Consider the following 24,240-nt stretch of genomic DNA (forward strand, 5'->3'; position numbering starts at 1 on the left):
TTGGATTGTTCCCTGGTAATTTTCTTACAGGTAAGTTTAGAAAGCACAGCTATGCATGGAATAATTAGAGGCACTCAGGGTGGCAATCTGAAGGAGAAATTTAGTTGCAGTCTAAGCAATTTAGGATGCAATCCTATGCATGAAAAGGGTCTACAACTGCCATCATTGCTGGTGTTGGGTCTTTTTTCTGACTAAACATGGGGTTGTGCCCTCAATTTTGGAAAGAACAGAGACTTAAATTGCTTCCAGGAAAAGTGTTTATTGTGCACTCCACCTTCCTCATTCAAAAAAAGAATTAGACATTTTGTCCCCTGTTTGTGACCCTCCTGTTTTCCTATTGCTTCTTCCATTGTTTTTCTTACCACAGAAAGTCAGATGGTGTATGACAATGTTGAATAGCTGTATGCTGTCTTAATTTATAGCACCAAGAGATGTCCAATTTGGAAGTTACACCTCTGTGGGATTCCTCTGTGGGAATCTGCCACATGTGTGTGTGTGGGTCCCGAATATTACCAAGACACCAGAAGAATACAGTACACTGTCATTCAAAGCAAACTTCGGCTGAGGTACTATACACAGTAACTATACGCAGAAATAAGTTGCATTGTACACAGGACTTCCTTCCGGGTAAACACAGATATGGAATTGTACTCTCAGCTGCAACACTATGCACACTTACATAGGAACTCGGGGGCACTTATTTCTATGTGAGCATGCTAACGATCAGGTTGCAGATGCAGTGCTCTTCTCACGTCTTATAAAAATGGTGAGCACACAGCAGTAATGAATACACCTGTTTCTTTTTCGGGTTGCAAGGGGGGAAATTCTCTTGAAATAACCCCAGTCTTCTTCAGCCTCCTCCAAGAAGAAAGCCGACCGTACGTTTCTATTCGTGTCTACTGAGAGCTAAATCCCATCCTGTTGTGACTTAACTCTCGGGTAAATATACATAGGATCGCTGCGTGTGAAATATTTAGGTCACTAGAGTGACTTCCTGAGGTTTGGTCGGAGTAAGGGAGATTGACATTCCAGGCACGATCTGGACCGCAGCAGTTTTGCAATATGACACGCAAAGTTTCCGCTTGCCCGGCGATAATATCACTGCATTGTGCAGCATACGCGAGCCTCCTCGTTCCCTTTTCTCAGCAGTGACAGCGCTTTATGGCGGGGCAGCCAGTGACCCAAGGTGCGAGCTGCCGGGAAAGCCCACAGAACTGCAAGTCCCGGCAAGCAAGGCGAGCGAAGGGAGGAGGAGGTGGAGAGGGTGGTGGCTCTACCACCCTGGGCGCGCTGATCAGAATGTGCCGATTCACCGTCCGCCTTCGCCGCGTTGTCTGCTGGGGTTTGTAGTTTCCAAAAGACAGCGCGGTTACCAGGGGCAGGTTCAGCCTTAATGCATCTTGGGAGGTGTAGTCGAGACGGGTGGGGAAACCAGCGGCGGCGGCGGCGCTGGCGCTGCTTCCTGGCCAAGCTTGGGGGCTCCGCATCGGCGAAGCAGCCTTCCCCAACCTTCAGGTATTATGCTGCTGCCCTAAACGCAGTTTACGCCGCTTGCTCCTCCTTGCCTGCTTACCTGCCCCGCGCGATGCGACCGACTCGCTTCCTACCTCGCCTTCTTGGTTGGCAGAAGAGGCGAGTCGAGATTATTTGGGGCAGTGGGGTAAAGCTTGCGGGGGCAGAGGGAAGCGCAGGTGGCCAAAGGGTGGAATTAGGTGCCTGAGGACGTTCCGGGCCAGGGCACAGATCCCGGACAGAACTGAGGGAGGAGGGGGGCTGATGCTTTGGTTCTGCCCCGGTGAAATCAGGGTAGGCTTCTGTACAGATGGACTTGTGGGGGAACGGTCTTTCCCGCTCGCCATTCCATCGCGGTCTCCCACCTTCACTCGCTGCGAATTTGCAGACCAAACGTGGCTCTGGCAAGGGAGAATCAACTCCCTTCAGAAGAAGGAATGATCGTCAAGTCCAAAACGAAAGCAATAACAGGCATTCTGCAACACCTTAAGGCAAAAAAGCTCAAGCTCTTCTTCGGATGCCTGAAAAGTTAAGAAACAGATAGGGTATAGAGAGTGTTTGAAAAGTAATGTTGTAGGACAGTTTACAAACGTAAAAAGCCATGAAATACAAGAGATTCATCCGTGGAAGTCCAAAAATCTCTTGAATCGCATTGCCTTTTGACCCCACTGTTTGCACTATCTTCTAGTTGTTTATGTATCCCGAGTTATATATATGTTTTCTTGTCTAGCATAGCATTTCACGTATCTGATTAAGTGGGCCTTTAGTCTATGAAAGCTTCTGCCGTAACAAATGTGTTAGTCTTCTAAAGTGCCACCAAACTTTTATTTCTGACTGTTTCCTTGCCACACCTGCTGTGTCTCCTCCTCTCTTTCCCACAACAGACTGGTGTAACTGCCCACATGGGCTTTGTTTTTCATACCATGCAATAATAGCATGATTGTCAGGCACGCTTTAAAAGCAGCAGCAGCAGCAGCAGCAAGGAAATGCTTAAAAAAATAAAAAAGCATGTGACCATGGAAAGTCACATATGCTCACGTACATCTCTACGTAGTTTGTTTTCTAGTGACATCTGAAATGCCTGATGTTTTGTTGTTAATTGCAGAGTCCCTTCTGAATGGGTAGCTGTCTGGGAATGGGGTGGGCATGCTGCTCCTCAGTGGTAAGCCAGGGTTTCTCAGAACTCTGCAGTACTATTACGTGTGAACTGTTTTCTTGCATCATGACAACTATCAAGCGATGCTCCGAGTGATTTGATTAGTCAGCTGCCACTTGAATTATACATGATTCCAGTTGTAGGAGAGAAGTTTGGAATGATATAAATCGTGCTGCTTTAATCGCATCTGATGATTTAGAGATCCTGGAATCCACTCCATTAAAGCATTTTTGTCATGTGGTCATCACTTTGGAGAGAAGTAACATCAAGGCTGTTACTTTTTTCTGCATTTCCTCTTCTGTGATGTTGCTGTGGATCCTGTTCATGAATGCCTACCAGTATATATGTTACCTCCAGTGCTGGAAGCAGTATGCCAGGGAACAAAAGTGGGAAGGTGCTGCTGCCCTTATGTCCTGTTTGTGGGCTTCCCGCAGGATCCTTGTTGGCCACTGCATAAGCAAAATGCTAGATAGATGCACTTTTGGTCTGCTGTGGTGTGGCTCTTTGTATGTGCTTTGTATGTATTTTACATGAATATAAAATTTAGTTATTCCAAAAAGCCTGAAATTCAAAACATGAATAAAATTGTTTTAGTACTGATGTTCTTTTTAAAAAACCTCAGACATAATTGTTTACTTTCTGCACTGGATGGTTCAATGACTCTTGTAGTAAAATGTGCATTAGAGAGCTATATTAAACTTTAATACAATAGATTAAAATAAGTGCACATCTTTCTTCAATATCTTACCAAAATTACTATTTTGGCACTGTTGCTTTCTACATATACTGTTCAAATATATGCTAAAATACACTAGTATTTAAGTTCTTTTATAAAATCTGGTACATTCTGAATTTCTGGCACATTCAGCTTATATTTCTATATGAAATTATTACCTTTTCTATTTTCCCTAATATTGTTATGGAGTAGAAATCTTAATATTTTAAAGAATATTGTGATGGGAATATCAAAACACAATTAAGCCCTACTTCATTCTGTTTCCAGATAATTGAAGGAAAGTTTAATACGTGAGAACTTCCTAAAATCTACAATCAGAAAGGATCAATTAGTTTAAGCTTTCTTATGAAGAATGGCTACTCCATATGTTCCTGTTCCAATTCCTATAGGAAACTCTAATTTTACCACAAACAGAAACCAAAGAAGATCATCTCTTGGGAGTATTTCAACGTGTTCAGATTCTTCAAAGGGGCAGTTGGAGGACTCTTCAAACAGTAGTTTTAAAATGATGAGTGTCCCTGATGAGATCGGGGCTACTTCATCTCCTTGTAATAGCCCACATGTCAGGACTAAATTTATAGGTACGAACACATCTATGGAATATTGCAGTCAACCATCAGAACAAACTGAGCAAAATACAGACTCTGGAAGCTGGGAAGACCGGCCTGCAACACCTACAATACTAGGCTATGAAGTGATGGAAGAAAGAGCAAAATTCACAGTAAGTTGTATTGCTTCCCTCTTAAAAATAGTTTAATCGCCAAAGGCAATATCCAGTGCCATAGCTACATTCCCATTCATTCTGCTGAAACAGTGGTACCCACTGCTTATGCAATAAGGAGTCAGCACTTTGTAAAGGAACTGCTTCTTTCTCGATTAGGGCAAGTAGGGGCACAGTGTTTTGGTGGCAACTCATTTTACTTATCATAATTTGATAATCATTAAAATGTTAGCCCCAGCCATATATATCTAGTTTGGTTGGCTTGTGATTCTAAGGAAATATAGTTAGTTAGAAATGTGGGGAACTTTCAGAAAGCTGCTATTTTGTGCAAGCATCTTTTAAGAAACTGGAAAGTTGAATTCCATAAATTGGTTTATCCTGAAGGTAGTAAATACTATACTAGTAAAGACCATGCCAGTGGTAGACTTACACGAAACATTTTTGTTTCAAACTTGGGTAAACATTGGCAGGCTTTGATAACAGTTGTTCCTTTTCTCAAACAAAGAATGATTATGTCAGCCTTCCAATAATTACAGTGAAATATGAGTAGCTTGTGCTGCTCACACTATTTATTGCAGCTGCTTTAATAGCCTTTGTTTTTGTTGAACAGGTTTACAAAATCCTTGTTAAGAGAAATCCAGAAGAAAACTGGGTAGTTTTCAGAAGGTATACAGACTTCTCCAGGCTGAATGATAAGGTATGTAAGTTTAAAGAAGCCAAGATCAACAGTTATTAATGTTCCAGATTAAAGTTTAGGATCAGATTCAACTTCTTTGTTGTGCCCTTTAAATGGATACCACTAGTAGAATGGAGCTTCTCCATCTTCTCCTTTCTGCATCCCATTGAATCCACTTAGATCCTTCCAGCTGACTATGCAATTATTAGAAGCCCAATTACATGTAGAATGCAGTTTAAAAGCAATTTGGAATGGACAGCCCCAGAGCAAGTTCTCTTCTTGGACCATGATTGCTCTGGGAAAAATAGAAAATATGGACAGAGGCAAAGGGACCTAAGAGAAGGAGGGAAGGAAAGGAAGCTTAGGATTGCTGTGGGCTGAAACTGCTGAAGTACCTCAGCACAGTGCCCTAAGTTTAAAGCTGGGAAGAAAAGAAAAAAAAAACCTTAAAGACTGCATTTTTAACAGACCATCACCTCACTGTAGAGGCTAGGTCACAGAGACACACAGTCTCACAAATGCATATATGTATCAAGTTGAGGTCCCCTTCCACTACCCTTTATGACAAACAACTGGGTTGCATGTATATGAGAGAGAGAGAGAGAGAGAGAGAGAGAGAGAGAGAGAGAGAGAGAGAACTGTGTGATCCTACTTAAAATATCCATTCAAAATGCAGCACTGAGCATTTCAGTGGCAGTGAATATCTGTCTGAGTAAAAAACAACAAGAGATACAGCTGTGTAAGTTAGCAATGTGGTACAAGTAAGGAGAAAGGAACTCTGGCATGGTAAATGTGGTTTAAACAGCAGAGAAAAGATTGACATGATAACTCACACTCAAGGGTTGTTATTCTTGAATTGTATGTTGTTGCTAAAATTATCATGTTGTCTGAACAAAGGTGGGGTAACAGACTTTTAGCCATGAACAACCCCTGAAAAGATCCCATGGTTGTTGGGTTATGAATTCTAGGTTGTTTGTGGTTAACAAACCATTGCTTTTTATCACAGCTGGGTTCAGACAAGCTGTTTCAACAACAACCCATAGATTAGCAATAACCCTAATCCTAACTCATACTCAAGCCTTGAGTGTTGGTTACCATATTGTCTGCACCAACCACTGTGGGAGACTTGGGGAGATCTTGGAGCCCACTCTGGGCTTCACAACCAAAACAGAGACAAGTGACCAGGTTCTGGGGCAGTTATAGCGCACATCAGGACAAAAATTCTGGGCATTCTCAGGATGAAGTTAAAACAAAAAGTACAAAAAAATGTCTGTAGAGGTCACCAGAGGTGCACTGAGCTAAGGCTAAGTATTACAAAAGCACACTTCCAAGAGATAATTAGATAGAGTTCCTAAAACAAAAGGCACCTCACAGGGTGTCCAGGTAATACTTTGTCCTGTCTACCTCCACTTCAAGACTGGTTTTTCACCAAGGCTTTAGACTGGTAATTTAAACATGCTTTTGTGGGTTGCCTCACTAAGGTGCTGAGCAGTAAGACACATTGTATTTATCCTGAGTTCACATACTGTTAAATGTTTGTACCTCTTAACTCAACTAGGGTAGAGACCATACAGGTCAGGATCACCAAATACAACTAAGGCAGATACCCTGTTATCCTCCCATCAAGAACCCCCTGTCCTAGTTCCCATGAGACTTTTACCCGTGCAACATAACCTAGAACAAAATGATGCCAAAACAAATACAAAATCCAACCTACATATGTAGGAAAGTCATCAAAGCTGAGTTTCTGTGTAACAAACTTCAGTGCTATATTGTCTAAATAAAGTGTCATTTTTACTCTCATAACTTCCTGTTTAACTATTTTAGCTGAAAGAGATGTTCCCTGGTTTTCGATTGGCACTTCCACCAAAGCGCTGGTTCAAGGATAATTACAATCCTGACTTCCTGGAAGATAGACAGCTGGGACTGCAAGCATTCCTGCAGAATTTAGTAGCTCACAAAGATATTGCAAACTGGTATGTGATCTTCATCTTCCTATATCTGTGATTAACTTATTCAAACAAAGGAGTACGTTCCTTTTAGGTGTTGGATCATTTTGCTGATTGTTGGTTTGAGCTCTGCTAGCCACACATTCAGAATTTTACTGCTACTTTTGAGCTTTTGAATGTGAATAATTGAATTCATTGCTGTATCTGAAGAATTCCAAAGTGTAGGAAGTTAAGTGGACTTAAATGACCACAAGGCAAGTCAGTTCAAGTTGCAAAAGCAGTTTTGAAAGGAAGTCTGGAAAAATAGTTCAAACAGCTACATTCTAGCAAAAGGTGGAAAGAGTTTTTGTTGCCGTTTGGAGGTAGAAAACTGGATGAAGGCAAGAATGTATCTGTGTGAAAATAGCTGCTTTTTAGTTGTGTGTACTGTGGTTATGTAACTCTAAAACAAACAATGAATGGAATGCCCTCTATCCTGTCCTGTATTTGTGATATGTTTCCTAAGAAGTGGTTGTGTGGGCAATACTTAAAAGTATGAATATTTGAGTCCATGGTCTTCTATTCTGAAACCATGTTTCATTTGCTTATATTTGAATTTCTGGAATAAACAATGTTGAAGGATGTATGGTCTGAGATATTTGCTATTGGGCAGCAAAATGAATTTGAAATGTGAACCCAGAGACACCAGTGTTCTGTTTCTCTGAGCTTCAGTTTGTTAATAGTAGCTGGATGGGTGCTATTTTAGATGGGTAATTATTTTAGAATCTGATTTGATTGTACAGGGTGGAAGATTCAAGTAACAACTATTTCAGAGTAAATTAGAAAGTGGTTAGAGAAGCAGATTGCCTCTGACATGCTTTCTGTATACTTATGTGGAATAGCAAAAAAGAAATGGCCGAAGTGATTGTTCCTTAGTTACTTTATTTTCTTTTAGTTGTACGATGTATGAAATTTTTGACCATTTGTGTTTTTAGAAAAGGATGTCATCCAGTAACATATTTGAGAAATCTTACAGCATTTGAATGTATAGCTTTGTTGCGGCACTAGTCACTGTAGGCCAACTTTCCCCAACCTGGTGTCCTCTAGATGTGGTAGACTACAATGCCTAAGATGCAGCATCCTAGAATGTATAGCCCGACTCATCTGAAGGACACCACATTGAGGAAACCTGGTCTAAGGTTTGCATCTAATGTAATACCAATTTAAGTCTAGTTCATTTCAGTAGGTCTGGTCAAAGCAGGACAAACATTTGATACAGCTGTTAGTACCAGCTGGTCCAGAATAAATTGTAGAGCGGGATAGGCAATAGCAAAAGATCGAGAGACTATTTTCACAGGCACAAGCCATAAGCCAATTTAATAAATGTCATCTGTAGAAGCTAATTTTGACCCATTTAGGAATCAATTTAGGTTATGAATGCCATTTTTTTCAGGAAAATTAAATCTATGGTCTCAAATAGCAGGGAGTTCTCATGTTGCCCACCTCTGTTGGAGAGCAAGGTTCAGCATGAGTTTTTACTTGATTTTGTTGAGATGTTTGCATTTGATTTCTTTTAATGGGAACTAAAATATCTGAGACACAATTAATTCTGTATTTATCTGTAATATTGTAAATATGCCCACTAATGTCCGAATAAAACAAATTTTTTAAAACTGTTCTGCTTATCGAAGAGATAATGAATATTTATACCAATGCATAACAACACTGCTAGTGAACTCATAGAGTGTTTCCAAATTCTTGTCAGGACTACCCACACATCTTACATCAGAATAAATGTTCTCTTCAGTGTTTTCTTCCTGGCATAGTGCCAAGCAGTGACACGTGCTGCGTGTTCAGGACTGTGTGAGCCACTTCTCTTGACAATATGTCAGATAAGATTTGATTAGTGAGGTTCTTTACGTTATGTTGTATTGTAATAATGTGTTGATTATTTCCCTTTTAAATGCTTTGGACAGGTCAAATGAAAGCCTGCTAAGTCTTTGTGCTATATGTTATAAATATAGGCTCATTAACCTTAATAATAAGGGCTTTCCAACAAACCAGCATGCCTACGAAACAGTAAGTCCCCTTGAGTCCCATGGGGCTTACCCTAAAATAAGTGTGTGTAGGATTATGAAGGGTTGTAATGACAATGCACCAAGGTGAAGAACCCAATTCTGGCCCTCTAGGCTTCTGCAGAGAGCCATGCCTCTTTCCACCAACCCTTTTCAGCTGCTCCAACTGCCCGAATGTGGCCCCTGAAATCTTCTGCAAAATGGAATCTGGCCCTCAGGCTGAAAGAGAGGCTGCAGCCCTGGTTTATACAACCTTTCTGCTTCAGGTAGGAGCCTTATCTAGTCCCCAGTGGATTCAAGTAAGTTCAGCCTTTCATGAATCCAACCCACATATTCTACAGTGGACTTGCTTTTTCTCAGTGGATTCTGTAGATGTACGACCATTTGGTCTCTGCTAGTTTGTTTACTTTCCAAGAATTATATACAAATTTTATATATAAATTATATACAAATACAAAAATATGAAGCATATACAACCACTGACCAAAAATGCACATTATCCCCCACTGGTGATAGGCTAAAGCATGAAAGTGAGCAAAGAGGTGCTTAGTTAATGCAGATGAGCACATTATTGCACATGCATGAGTGCACTTTAGCACACATGTGGATTAGTGTAAGTAAAGCAAAATGTACCTATAAAATATCCAATTTGATCAGTGAGCAGATGCTGTAAGAAAAAGCGTTTGACCATGAATAAAACACAGATGGAACAGATTTAACAAAAAAAACAAAAAAAAAATCCTCATCTGAATACATTCATTAAAAGGTGTTTTCAGCAAAACATATCAGAATACACAAGACACAAACTGTGTACAGTGTTTAGTACATTGGCATAAAGAAACTTAGCTCAAACTAAAGCCACTCCCCTCTGTTCATGAATATATGCATTTGGAGAATGTGGAAGCGAGAGGAAGGTGTTAAACCTGTAAAGCCAATGCCTAGATTATTAGATTTCCTTCTCAGGAGCTGGGCAAGAATTGTAACTCCACACTATCCTGGAGGGAAATCTAAAATTGAAATTCAGTTCTCTGCTGTTGCTGGTTTGCATAGAATAGAAAGGCAAATGCATATATGTGTTTTTCCCACTGGGCTAGCTGGAGCTTTCTATGCAAGACACACACCTTCATCTGCTATTAGTATTGCCTATCTACCAGCTTGCATTTAAACTGCTTTTCATCATTTTCAGTCTTTCCGAACCCAAACATTAAAGGATAATTCTCTTCCTCATGGGCACTCCATTATGATTTTAAAACGGAGAGAGAGGCCAAAATTGCATTTACTTTCTTAAAACTTCCCAAATGAAATTTGAAAAGCACTTGTCATTATGGACTTTGACAAAAATACATTTAGTATTGCAGCCCGAATCATCTGGCTGTGTATTAAACATTGGATTAATTATGGAGTCTAATTGATGGGTCATACCTAAGGTATGTCTGGTCCAGCATCTAATTTCCAACATTTGGGCAATCAATTCCTTCCGGGCAGCTCTAAATAAAGGTCATAAAGGCAAGGGCTCTCCCCTGGTTTTTGTTACCAGAATCCATTATTTAGATATACTGTCTCTGACCAAGAAGTTTCCATGGATATCTTTAAATTTCTGGTTCATTCTTAAATGTGACTGTGTTACATAGTTTACAAAAACAAATATTTGCACTGGGTGAGGGAGCTTTTTCCCTAGTAAATGTTTCTTAGATACATGGTACAGTAAATGTGGTTATGGGTACTAGCACAGCCAAAGGCTACACTGCAGACAAGGTTATCTGACTCTGTTACAAAATAGACCAATTGATTCATAAATAGCTTTACAGAAGTGCTTGAATGCAAGGGCTATGCTTTTTATTATTGTTCTCCCATGAAAAAGCTTTACATTAGTCACTTAGGATAAGCATTCTGTAGCTTAATATTATCAAAATTGTTCTTAAACTCAGTTGTTCAGTCTAAATGTGTTACAAAGCATGGAAATCAAGGGTGAAGACTACAGTGCAGAACAGCAGTGCTTTCATGTCATAAGCTGTTCTGTGATGGCCATTTGCAACCTCATTCTGCATCTTTTCAAAACAGCAGTTCAACCATGAACAGAAGGCCCACCATAATATAACCATGACTGGAAAAGGTCAGCTGTTAGAACTGTCAAATGAAGCAAAAAAGCATTGTTTCCTTTTTTCTAGGCATTTTTCTTGAATAAATATTATTTTAATATTTGCAAACAGTCAAACCTGGAACCTTACAGATATGATGATGATGATGATGAAACAGCCTTTCTCAGCCTGCTGCTCTCCAGATGTATTAGGGTACAGCTCCCAGACAGCCTCCCCCATCCTCATAGTGGGAATCTACCAAAAGATCTGGAAGCACCGGGTTGGCAAAGCCTCTGTAGTGTAATAGAGTAATTTGCTGACTCTATTTTATTGTCTTAGCAATAAAGAGCTCTGGTTTTTCCCAGTCTATAAATGCAAACTCTGCAGCTGTTGGGTAGGAGTGCCACAGGGATACCATTATAAATTCCAGAACTCTAAGCACAACTGTGGTACATTTTTGTTCTTTAAAAAAGCACATCTATTTTGCTTTTAAAATATTTTTTAAATGATTTCACCCCCCCACCCAAAACAACAACCACAACAACAACAACAAGAACTTATTCTGAGGTATGGAAATAGGCAGAAGTGAGAGTGAAGCCATTCTCAGAATTTCTTGCCTGAATTGCCTCAATGTTGACATTTCAAACAGCCTCACTAGTAGACAATTTCTAGTAGTCCAAAAGACATTGGAAAAGGGATAAATTTCTCTTTAAAAGAGATAAAAAAGATGATACCAGTTTAACAGCAGCTTTGTGGGTTATTGCCTGCTTTTGTGCATGACTTGAGAAAAATCAGGAAAGAAAATAGGTTAATCCCAATAGGTTAAATACCTGCAAATGAGATTGAAAAGGTAACTTGGGGCACAATCCTATACATGTTTAGACCGTCCTACAACTCCGAGCATGTAGAACTATTTTTCTGGCTAAACATGCATAGGATTGCACTCTTGCTAGCCCTTTTGCCAGTGTGTACCAGGCAAGTTTTTGTGGCACAAAAACTGTCGTTCTCAATTCCTTTATAAAAGCCTCCTTACCTGTTTGCCTTGAAACAGCCTTTATTGAACCCAAGGACATAGGCAGATGGCCATTTAGAAAGTAAAAAAATATTATGCACCCCTGAGTTGAACCACAAGTACAGTCCCACTGGGAATGCCCAGAGCAGCTTTTTGCCAAACAGTTGCTTTATACAGACACTGTTTTGGATTTTTTTCTTTTGAAGAATGAGTACTTAAGGTGTACAAGTATTCTAAGGTGCTTTTGATATTCCCCTGGTTTTAAAAAGCATTTTACCATGTACTAGTAAAGCTCCAGTGTCTCCATGAGTATATAAGATTAGTTAGCAGCTCTTTGCTGTTTTGTCTCTTCGTGTGTATGTTTAAATTACATATGGCTTTTACATTTTTTATAGAAAGTGAAAGAGAAGAAGCTTCACTTTTTAAAATAGGCAGGAGTACATAATGAATGGAGTAAAAGTTGAAGGGACACTTCTATGTCTGTCAATTTATGATTGGGCAGTACTTGTGCTGCCCAAGAAGCAGTGGAGCCAACATCCAAAACAAGTGGTAATGTGAATTTCCGAAATGGGACAGATCGGTGAACTCACAGAACAGAGGTCCACTGACCTGTTTCAATCTGGAAATAGTGTTTCTGCATATTTTGGGGGTTTCTTTATGGAGCAGTAACTCCTTCTGCAGAAGTTGCTTCTTTCGAGAGCAACATTGCATTCTGTGCGCATTTCCACAGTGAACTGCTGTTCAGCATTTAGGATATTCTGTTGTGGATGCCAATGTCATCTGTTTTTCCATTTTTTTCAAAGCCTTGCAATAAGGGAGTTTCTTTGTCTGGATGATCCTCCAGGACCATTTGATAGTCTTGAAGAAAGCAGGGTAAGTTTAATGTTGTTGGTTTTTTTTTTTTTTTAGTTAGCACAAAATTCTTTTAACTTCACTGTTACATTTGAGATTTATCATCTGGTGACTTTATAATAGGATGGACATCTATTTCAAGCAGCAGCAACATGTCTGCCACATAGGGAAAAAAGGATCAATCGAATAATCTATGGACTGTAGGTAAACACAAAAAGCCAAAATGCATGAAAGCAGCAGGGAAATGGAGATCACTAATTACTTGGAAGATGTGAGGGGGAAAGACTGGGGAAGTAGTACGGAATGTCACATGATTTCTCCAATTCTTTAACTATTATTTAATTTCAGATATTTGATTTAGCCTCTCTCCAATATATTTTAATTTTTAATGACCTGTATGGTTCTGCTGAGTACGTAATTCATCACACAGCTTCAGTTTATTGATATATCTGCTTCTAGGATCTGGTCCTTTTGCTTGATCACTTCTGCACATACTCTCTTTGGCATCTGCATTTTTGCAGAACTGCAAGAAAGTTCTCTTCGCTGGCTTTCTTAAATTAAGGACAAATATTCAATCACAATTGTAGCTCCTGAGTTTTCATTGTTTCTTGGTTGTCTCTGTGCTCTTATGCTGTCAAATATAGGATACTTTGTCCTGAACCTGCCTTATACAGAATCAGGCCATTGGTTCATCTAATCCTTGCTGTATACACAGACTAGCAACAACTCTCCAAGATTTCAGGCAGAGTTCTTTCTAGCCCTACCTGCAGAAGTTGAGGAGTGAATCTTGGAACGTCCTTCATTCAAAGCAGGAACTCTACCCCTGAGCCACCACCCTTTCATAGCATCAGATCATGTGGCTTTAGTGTTTCCTTTTGCCATTTGATTTTGCAAATAATGCAAAATTGAGTTCCTGAAATTAAAAGATTTCCTATCTAGAATAATTAGACTACTGAATATTTGCAGATTTAAACATTGCTGCTTGTGGACAATTTCTAGCACATATTAATAAGCTTCTTGTTAGACTGACACTATTGTCTTGAACTGGATAAAATGCTGCTATTGAGATAACTTGGAGGCTCATGTTCATCCAGCACAAAATGGGAGAACAGCAGAAGCAATTTTTGCCTTCCTGCGTCTCCCCCTCTTCATTTTTGGTAGATTGCTGCTTCCAGAGAGCTGCTGAAAGCATTTCAGAAATGGTGGGGAGGTGGCTGGAGCAATTTCGGAACGTCTCTTAATCTGGCCACCCCAGTCTCCTTCCTTCCTTCTCTTCCCAGTCTCCTTCCCTGCCTCCTTTAACTTTTCTCCAAGGTCACTCCCACAACACCTCTCTGAGGGTACTTTCCCAACTCAAAGAACAATCGGCACATTTCTTTCCATAACCAGGCACAAGCGAGTGGTAGACAGCGACCGGAGCACCAGTTCCGAGCTCTGAGATCAGAGCGCTGCCTCTAATCTTGGAACTCAGAATCTGAATTATCCTGCAGCCTCTTGGAGAAGGTCTAGGCACCATAGGCTCATACCCCAATGTACTTTAATTTCCACTAATTCTGGATTTCCTGAATACATTGCTAAAATGGATCTACAGTTGGGAGCATTAAGTCTGTACCAGCCCCTTGTGAATGCATGGTTAACTGAATGTGCTACAACACTAAATTAGGAACACTGCTAAATTGCAATGTTTCTTTTGTTAGTTACATCAGCAATAAATTATAAAATGCAGACTCGTCGTTGCTTTCACTTAAGAAAAAGGAGAGTAGGCTTTCAATCAGTGCTTTGTAGCTTCCCAGACCAAATGATTTTCTTTGCCTTGTGCCTCACAATGTGCCTGATGTGCCTCTTGTGAGGACTTCTTACATACACTGAAAATGTAGAAGTGGTAAGAGGAAGGGCTAGGCGACAGAAAATATATTGACTGCTGTCCGACAGTATCTCAGAGGTAACGATATTAGGGCCTCTGCAGAATTAACTCTTGCATTTGTCATATCAAGAAGATAAGTGGGAAAAAACATTTCTGTGTATCTTAAAGCAGTCTTATCTACTTTGGTGCTCTCCACATTTAGACAGCCCAGATTGGAGAATGCTGCCTTACCTTTCACTCCCTGACAATCCAGATCCAGCTGTTCCACCTAACACTTGGTTGGAAGGCAACAGTACTGTGTTAGAATACCGTTCTTGTTTTTGCCTTTGTTCTTACCTTACAGTATGTTTTCAACAGGTTTGTGCCATGTCCTTTCATAGAGAATTGCCTACTTGATCAGCCTCATGTTTACAGATGCTCACATATGCAAAATTCATGTGAATCAGCTTGATCATTAGTCTTACTAGGATATACATCCCATATAATTAATGGGATTTAACTTCCCAGTAAATATATATATATGATTGAGTCATTAGTTGGAATAGTATCTCTTTGGTGCAATGAACTCATGGGTCAGTATCCAATGCAACACCACGATTGATCTAAGTTACATTGTGATAGGGTAGACTACCTCTAGCACAACTCCAACAGTGTTTGCAAGTCCAGCAGGTTTCCTGGAAAACCCGTCAAACCAACAAGCACTATTGATGTTGCACTTGCAATCATTTACACCAGTGCAACATAATTTATATTAACAGTAGTGTCATAGTGGCTAGTGCCCTTGGGATCTAGAATTTTGCATAACATGTAAAACATCAAATACCTTTTTTTTTCCATTTTTTTATTTTTGGTGCAGGGTCACAATATTTCCAATACAATGGTACCTCGACTCGCAAACAAATCAGGTTACGAACAAAAATTTCATAAAAATTTTGACTCAGGTCGCGAACTCCACATTGGATGGTGACTGCAATCGCAGCCATTCCCCCCCCCCCCCCCCAAGTGGGAGGCTGGGGGGGAGATGGCCGAGATTCCACCCGTCTTTCCTTCAGGAGCACGCCAGTGATTGCGCCTGTCTTTCCTGCATGAGCACAATCGCGATCTCGGCCATCTCCCCCACAGCACGATTGTGCCCCCCCCCAGCACGCCTGCGTTCATGCCCGACTCCCCCCTCCCAGTGCACTGGGATGACGGGCGTGTGCAGGGATATGTCCGTGATCTTTGTTGTTCTTTGTCACTTTGCTTCTTCACATTTTTCTGATTTAAAATAAATAGTTACAGAACGAATTAACCTTATTTACATTGAACCTTACGGGAAATTTAACTTGGCTCACAATCAATTTGGGTCACAACCACAGTCCTGGAACGGATTAAGTTCGTGAGCCAAGGTACCACTGCATTTATATTATCAGGCAGTGCAGAAACACAGAATGATGGCCAGAGCCCAGTGGTAAATACTGGCGTAAATACTGGTGAATGCATTAAATACTGGAGGGTGGCAGCAGGACCATAATAGCAATAGTCGGTGTGGTCTGGTGCGTAGAGTGTTGGTCTGGGGATCCGGGTTCCAGTCCATGTTTAGCCATGCAGCTCACTGGGTGACTTGGGGCAAGTCGCTCTGACCAACCTCTCAAGATTGCAGTTGTGCGGATAAAAATAGCGCGGTGACCTTAAATTTCTTGCAAGAGGGAACATAATAGAATACAAATGCATTGTGATGGTGGTAGCGGTGTTGGTGCTGGTGTGCGGGAGTGGAGGAGGGGGAGGAGGCTACGGAATGTAATTTAAAAAACCTTATTATAGAAATGTCATCCTCTAACCACAGTAAGAGTCACCTATGCGCTTTGTTTTCTCAAGCTTTAGCTGAAAATATCAGCATTTTCAGGTCATTTTCAAAAGCACATTCAGTCAGACATTCATTTTCTTCCTCTAGGATGGGGAAGGCATGTGGGTGTTCAGAAGATTTTGCTGTTGTAAAATTTGCAACAGAAGCCATATGTTTAGCTCCTGGGCATTTTTCTGGATCCCTTCGGGCAAACTCATGTGTCTGCCTTGATGTGCCTGCAAAATATTGACACTTCTTACAAGATGTCTCTCATTCTGTGGTGGAGATCTTTTCAAACCTCAGGTGCCTGTTAAGGTCATTCTGAACATCTTTTGCAATGTGCGCTGTAATAAGATCTGTATGAGCCATTTACTTGTCATGTGCCAGAGTCACCACAAGAGTATTCCCATACAAAAATGACAGGCTGGTAGTCACTTCAACGAGTTGTGGTACAGTGGTACAGCAGTGTTTCTCAGTGCCTGGAAATCACAGTTTAGTTATGTGCTATGCACTGTGAACCCTAAAACACTAAAACTCACACAAAGCATGCTATGTGAACACTGAAACTTAAAATATTACAGTAAGGAAATAATGCATAGGAAAATAATGGAATCAGGGTCAAGTCTTTTACATTTCCTGAACACCTATTATTTCCAAAATGGTTTGCTTTTCTCTTTCTCACAGGCTTTCTGTGAGACTCTGGAGGAAACAAACTACCGTCTGCAAAAGGAACTTTCTGAGAAACAAAAGGAGGTGGAAGCTCTAAAAAAATTATTAAATGAAAAAGAAGAATACATTGATGCTATGGAGAAAAGGATTGGGTAGGTTGACAGTAGATGCTTGTTGCAGTCTCCAGATCAGCAACTGCAAAACACTTCATGCACTCCAGGATTTTTGAACACTTCCCTTTCTATTGCAACTCCCCTCTCAATATTTTATCTTGACAGCCAGGAAATGTTGCTTGGGTTCACACAACAAACAACCCTATGTGGTTACTGCAGTATACTTTATTTTTCCCATGATCTACCCAACAGACAATCAAGTGGTTTCTACTTTATCTTGGTTTCCATTCTGCCTGCTCAGTCCTTCTGCTGTTGGAAGGTATTTCATCAGCCACTACCTCTGAAATTCATTCCCAAGCTGCATTGCTCCCTGCCTGCATCACCTGCCTCTTCCTCATTTGTCCACACATGCAGTTGAATGGCTGGAGCAGGTCTTGCAGCTGTCACTTTTTTTCAAGGAATATTGTGGTAGTTGCATACCAGGCCCATGGAAACTACAATTCTGGGTTTAGAGAACACAATGAGCTATGGTGGTATGGAGAAGTTGTAGATCAAGCAGCTGTTTCCTAACATGGTATCTAAAGACCAAATTTACCATGGTAAAATACAACTGGGTTCAGGCAACACAACTGGCCAATAATGGTAAAAAACAAAACAACCACTCAAAAGTAACCTATGTACAATGTAAGGAACTGCAGCTGAAAATGGTAACTAGAAGTTCCCTTTGATTGCAGTGATCTATGTGAATCCCTGTGCACAGCAGTCTGAACAGGCCCTGTGTCAGCAATCTTAATTTAATTTGAGAAAGGGCATGGAAGTAATGGAGCTGGTAATTTCCAAAGAGCAAGTACAACAGAAAGATACTATCTTTAGTAATGTGTAGTAAAGAAAGAACTTCTTTTTGTCTTCGGTAGGTGTGGGAATTAAATCTGAAGAAATAAATTATTGTTAGCTTTGCAAAATTAAATATGGTATTCATATTTGATTATCTCATTTCTAAAATGTTCATTTGTTCAGCCTTAAACATAAGCAAACTGTCAATGCATATGGGGCAGAGCATGCAAAAGCATGCCTCAGAATTAGATGTAATTGTAATGAAAATTACTGCTTAGTATCAGGTTGTGTCTTCAAATTAATAGAGTAGTTGAAATGTAATTATATCTGGAAACATCTTCTAAAGAGAGTTTTTGCTCAAATACTTTTTCATTATTTTCTAACTTAAGTGCATTATTAACTTTGTTACAGGGATTTAAATTTAGGGGAGACAAAGTCTCGTAAGTTGTCAGGACAGGAGAGTGAGGGAAGCGGTGACGTGGAATCCTCTGCGACAGAGGCAGATCAAGGAGCTCTGGAAGAAGACAGCAGGTAAGTTAAACATGTGATTGTTTATTTTCAAGTTATTCCCTGAAATGCATTTTGCTTTCAGATTTAAAATGCAGTTCCTCCTAGAAATGCTGCTATGGACATTCTGAGTCATTGTAGGCAATCTTGCTAAAAGGTATTTCCAGAAGTTTCTACCTTTTGTAATCCAGCCATAATAAGTATATGTGCACCTTTTTTCTCCTCTTCAAAAGGTTCTTAGATAAAAAGTAGAAGGTTTTGCCTCTTTGGCAAGAGATCTGCCAAAGAAATAATGTGGGAATGAATCTCAACACAAACAGGTAGCTGTGGATCATGGACCTTATGTAAAACATATGTAGTTAGATTCAATTTTATGCAAGAGCAACTGTGCTAACAAAAGTGAATTTCTCTGCCCTCTCCTTATTTATTTATTTATTATTTAGGAGACTTCTATGCCACCCCATTCACAACCATAAACAAACTTCAAAATAGAATAATATAAATTAACAATATAAATTAAGTTGCCCTGGCCAAAGAATAAAATGAATAAATAATATTATCAATTAAAATAACATTTGAATAAAAAGGTCTTTGCCTGGCACCAAAAAACAAATAATGACGGCGCCAGGCAGACCTCTCTGGGGAGCGCATTCCATAGATTTGGCGCCACCGCAGAGAAAGCCCTCTTCTGAGTACTCACCCTCCTAATTTCCTTCACGGAGGGTTCCCGGAGAAGGGCCTCTCCTGCAGATCTCAAGGGGCGGGCGGGCATATATGGACATAAGTGCTCCTTCACGTAACCAGGACCCAAGCCGTTAAGGGCTTTATAGGTCATCACCAACACCTTGAATTGGGCCCGGACTTCAATGGGAAGCCAGTGAAGCTGACGCAGGACTGGAGTCATGTGAACATAATGCCCAGTCCCCGTCAGCAGCCTGGCAGCTCTATTTTGAACCAATTGAAGTATCCGGACCGTCTTCAAGGGTAGCCCCACGTAGAGCGCGTTACAGAAGTCAAGTCGGGAAGTCACCAATGCGTGTATCACTGTCGCCAGGCAGTTGTACTCCAGGTAGGGGCGCAGCTGATGGATCAGCCGAAGCTGAAAGAAAGCGCTCCTCGCCACCGCTGTCACCTGAGCTTCCAGTGAAAGCTCTGGGTCGAGGAGCACTCCCAAGCTGCGAACCTTGTCCCTAAGAGGGAGTGCAACCCCATTCAGGACTAGGTTCAGTTCACCCTCCCCGAAGCCCGATCCGCCAACCAACAGGACCTCCGTCTTGTCTGGATTGAGCTTCAGTTTATTGGCCCTCATCCAGCCCATTACCTCGGCCAGGCACCGGTTCAGCACAGCCACTGCCTCACCTGGATTGGTGAAAAATGAGAGGTAGAGCTGGGTATCATCAGCATACTGGTGATTCCACAGCCCACACCTCCTGATGACCTCTCCCAGCAGTTTCATGTAGACGTTAAACAGCAAAGGGGACAAAATGGATCCCTGCGGTACTCCATGGCATAACTGCCATGGTGCAGAGCCATAGTCCCCCAGCACCACCTTCTGGAATCGGCCATTGAGATAGGAGTGGAACCACTGCAAAGCAGTGCCTCCGACCCCCAATCCCGCTAGCCTATCCAGAAGGATACCATGGTCGATGGTATCGAAAGCCGCTGAGAGGTCCAGAAGACCCAACAGGGACGCAGTCCCCCTGTCCTTCTCCCTGCACAGGTCATCGTACAGGGTGACAAAGGCAGATTCAGTACTGTACCCGGGTCTGAAGCCAGACTGAAATGGGTCCAGATAATCAGTTTCATCCAAGAGTGCTTGGAGTTGTCCCGCCACCACCCGCTCCAACACCTTGCCCAGAAAAGGGATGTTGGCCACTGGTCTATAATTAGTGGCCACCTCTGGATTCAGTGGCGCTTTCTTCAGAGCAGGTTGGACTACCGCCTCCTTTAAAGGGGCAGGTACCCGACCCTCCCTCAGAGAAGCGTTAACCACTTCCAAGATCCAGATTCCAATCCTGTGCTTGGCGTTGTTTATTAACCAAGATGGGCAAGGGTCCAATAGGCAAGTGGTGGGACATACTCGTCCAAGCACCTTGTCCACATCATCAAGCCGCAATAACTGAAATTCATCCATTAATTTTGGACCAGACGGCGACATTGGTATCTCCCCAGAAGCCTCTGAATCAATAGTAGAGTCTAGTTTGTGACGAATCTGAGTGATTTTCTCCCTGAAAAGCTTGGCAAAGTCGTCACAGCGGGACTTTGAGGGTGGAACCAGATCTTTCTTAGGACCAGGGCGGACAAGGCCTTGTACCACTCGAAAAAGCTCCGCCGGATGGCATTTTGAGGAGGCAATGGAAACGGAGAAGAATTTCTTTTTCACCACCTCACCGCCACAGCATAGGCCCGATAATGGGCTCTTAAGTGTGTTCAGTCAGATTCATCCCATGATCTCCTCCACCTATGCTCTAGCCATCTCCCAGCCTGCTTCATTGCCCGCAATTCAGATGTATACCAAGGGGAAGAGTGGGCTCTGCCTGGTGGGGGAGGACGCTTAGGAGCGATCATGTCAACAGCCCTAGTCATCTCCCCTTTCCATAGTTCGACCAGAGCCTCGACAGGAGCACCAGTCTTGTCAGCCGGAAACTCCCCCAGGGCCTTCAGGAATCTGTCCGGATCCATCCGGCTCCAGGGGTGGACCCACACAATCGGGTCCGCACCCTTACAGAGGGAGAGGCCGCTCTCGAGCACAAACCTCACAAGGAAGTGATCTGACCATGACAGGGGTGTCAGACATAAATTCCTCAGCCTGAGACCACCCTCTTCCTGCCCTGTCGAGAAAACCAGGTCCAGAGTGTGTCCACGTTCATGGGTCGGGCCTGTGACATGTTGAGACAGCCCCATGACTGTCATGGAGGCCATGAAGTCCTGAGCCGCCCCAATCAGACCAGTCTCGGCATGGAGATTGAAGTCCCCCAGGACCAACATCCTGGTGGTCCTCAAGAACAGGTCCGAGACAATCTCCATCAGCTCAGTCAGGGAGACTGTTGGGCAGAAGGGTGCACGGTATACCAACAGAATCCCCAATCTGTCTCGATCGCCCAACACCAAGCAGAGGCACTCCAGCCCTGGTCTCGAAGGGACTGGAAGTCCCGTGAGGGAGATGGAGGCTCGGTAAACCAAAGCGACCCCCCCTCCCCTCCCCTCCAGGCATGGACAGTGCTGAACCAGATACCCGGGCAGGCACATTTGAGAGAAGGCAACATCCCCCCCTCTCCCGCCCAGGTCTCCGTTATGCAAGCCAGGTCGGCCCCCTCATCCACAATCAAATCACGGATGAGGGAAGATTTATTGTGGACCAACCTGGCATGGAGGGACTACTTCCTATGGTAGTCCCTCCAGCCCCCTGAAGAGACTTTGCTGAATGATGCAAATATTGGTGTGGGGTGAAGAAAGATTTCAAAACTTAGATGAAGGGGCCTTCCATCGGTGTAGCCCTTCTTCCCATGGGAGACAGAACTTGCATCCAACCCAAAAGCAGCAAAAAAAATAGGCCTGTCACATCTAATGGATAAGTGTGTATATATGTGGAATAAATGGGATCAAGATGGTTGCAGATCAAGACCGAATGATAGACATAAACCATCCAGTTATGATAAGTCATTTTTTTTCTGCCCCTGCAGTTCTAAAAAAGAGAATCAGGAGCCATCTTGGAGTGGTCCACTGGCTGAAAACTCTGTGCCAGAAATTGAAGTCGCTGAGATAGCATATACTGCTGATGAAAGGATGTAAACACTGCCAGTTGCCTTTACATTCATATAAAACAAAAAGCATCATGGCTGGAATGCATTGAACTGAAGCATTTAGTAGCTATAAAGCAGGAGGTGAGAAGGCACCAACTTGAATGTTTACATTACTCAGTCTGGGTAAATCTTTGGCATAGGAAAGATAATCAGTGCTGCTTTGATTTGGCTGTGTGTGTGTGTGTGCATGCACATGTGTCTCATACACATGCACACACAAATATATTAAAACCTCTGGTTAAGGCCAGGTCACATTATGCCTAGAATCTCTGTATATAAATCACAATTTACCAATATGTAAACGCTAAATGTCACATATGTAGATATCCATCATGTTTATCATCTCGCATGTTGTATATTACATATTTGCTACTAATACACGACACATTGTTGTATGGGCAGCTCTTTGGTATCTGGTTTTTCAGATTCTTTATATATGCATATAATGTTATGCTCTGGGGAATATAGGTCTGTCATATGGGCTTAGAAAAAGTATGCAATCTGTTGTGATTTTTAAAATGATACATGTAAATAACTGATATGTAAATTTTAATGCAATAAGCTAGGAAAGCTTACAGTACCAAAATGCTAATTCAGAAATTGGGAATATTTCAGAAGGGGTGGATTTTTGTTTTTATGGCATAGATGGAAACTTAAGGCACAGTCCTATGCATATAGGACATTTTCTGTCTAAACATGCAAAGGATTGCACCTTTAGTAAAATAAACTGTATAGCCCAGTCCCACTGTGAATATTCACTTTCATTTGACAATGATGCAAAAGCTGATTTAACGTATAACTCCTTTTTAAAATTGAATGACATGTTTGTCACACAGCCACATAATCACAGAAACAACAACTCTGCCTTATAGAGAGAACACTACCTCTTATTTAGTTGCTAATGCATAAATATGTTGGTCAAAACATGTATATTATAGACAGAAAGTTGAGTTGTTCAAGCCATACTTCTGCAGTTAATTAACTCGATTAAATCTAGTTGCAGTTTGCATATGTGTGTTTTTTAGAATACTGAACACATGGAAATGCTTCAATGTACTGTGTAGTTGAGCTTTCAAATTGTATTAAGCCCAGTGATGCACTTTATTATCATTAAAAAAAACCCTTCACATGCCAAGTTCATTGGCTTATATAATTAGTCTGAGTTGAACCCTTGGATGACGGCAGGTGAGAATGGTTTGCACAATAGTGCCTTTTTGCAATTCGCTTGTAACATATGTTTGCTATAAAGTGTGGGTCAGCTTTGTGGATTCTTTAAAAAAAAATCTTTCTGGTCAGCAGTTGTTTGCTGAAAGTGCCTTTTTTGTCTGCTCTTCCAGTGGGAAGAATGCCACTTTTGTTCTTCTCTGTGCCACCTACTTCTTTGTTTGAATGCTTTCAACACACACTCTCCACGTGCTTGGAGTTTTCAATGCTCACTTTGTATTTTTGGGTGTAAGAACAAAGATCTCTGTAGAACTATATAAAGCCATCTGGGGCAAATAAACTTTGGACATGATATCTTTTCTTGTCATCTGTTGATGTTTACAGTCAGCATTAAAAGTGCCTGGAGTACAAGGTTAACTGGTTCATCAACTTTTAGTATACATTCACATTATTACTATGATGTGTGAAATCATAGTATTTGCTTCAAATGCATTTTGGGTGTGGTTTACCCTTCGTTAACCTGATGTCTACTTCCTCTAGGATTGGTATCCAAGTATCATGCCTGTAGCTTCACTGAAGGGGGCTTGGACGTATGTTCCAGGAAAAGCATGATCCTATAATAAATGGCCAAGCAGTTCTGAGGAGGAGACAGTTCCAAAACCAGTGGGAAAATCTAGTGAGCTAACTGATATGGGAGAAGAAAGACTCAACATCA

The 24,240-nt window shown here is 41.5% G+C and overlaps 1 protein-coding gene across 2 annotated transcripts; it reads left to right on the top strand.

The window, feature by feature from the left end:
- The first annotated feature begins 1,370 nt into the window (after nt 1-1,370).
- SNX16 (sorting nexin 16) lies at nt 1,371-23,879 on the top strand. Of its 2 annotated transcripts, none has more exons than XM_044424203.1 (8): nt 1,371-1,515; nt 3,672-4,125; nt 4,736-4,822; nt 6,629-6,777; nt 12,698-12,767; nt 17,120-17,256; nt 18,463-18,582; nt 22,242-23,879. In XM_044424203.1, exons 2-8 carry the CDS (start codon nt 3,757-3,759, stop codon nt 22,348-22,350), a joined length of 1,041 nt encoding a protein of 346 aa, XP_044280138.1. In that variant the 5' UTR covers nt 1,371-1,515; nt 3,672-3,756; the 3' UTR covers nt 22,351-23,879. The 2 variants fall into 2 exon arrangements, with proteins under 2 accessions (XP_044280138.1, XP_044280139.1); XM_044424204.1 differs by lacking the exon at nt 22,242-23,879 and adding an exon at nt 18,644-19,033.
- The last annotated feature ends 361 nt before the right edge of the window (nt 23,880-24,240 follow it).

This window comes from Varanus komodoensis, unplaced genomic scaffold (assembly GCF_004798865.1).
Source record: "Varanus komodoensis strain SLA01 unplaced genomic scaffold, ASM479886v1 scaffold14_1, whole genome shotgun sequence".
NCBI classification, from domain to species: domain Eukaryota; kingdom Metazoa; phylum Chordata; class Lepidosauria; order Squamata; family Varanidae; genus Varanus; species Varanus komodoensis.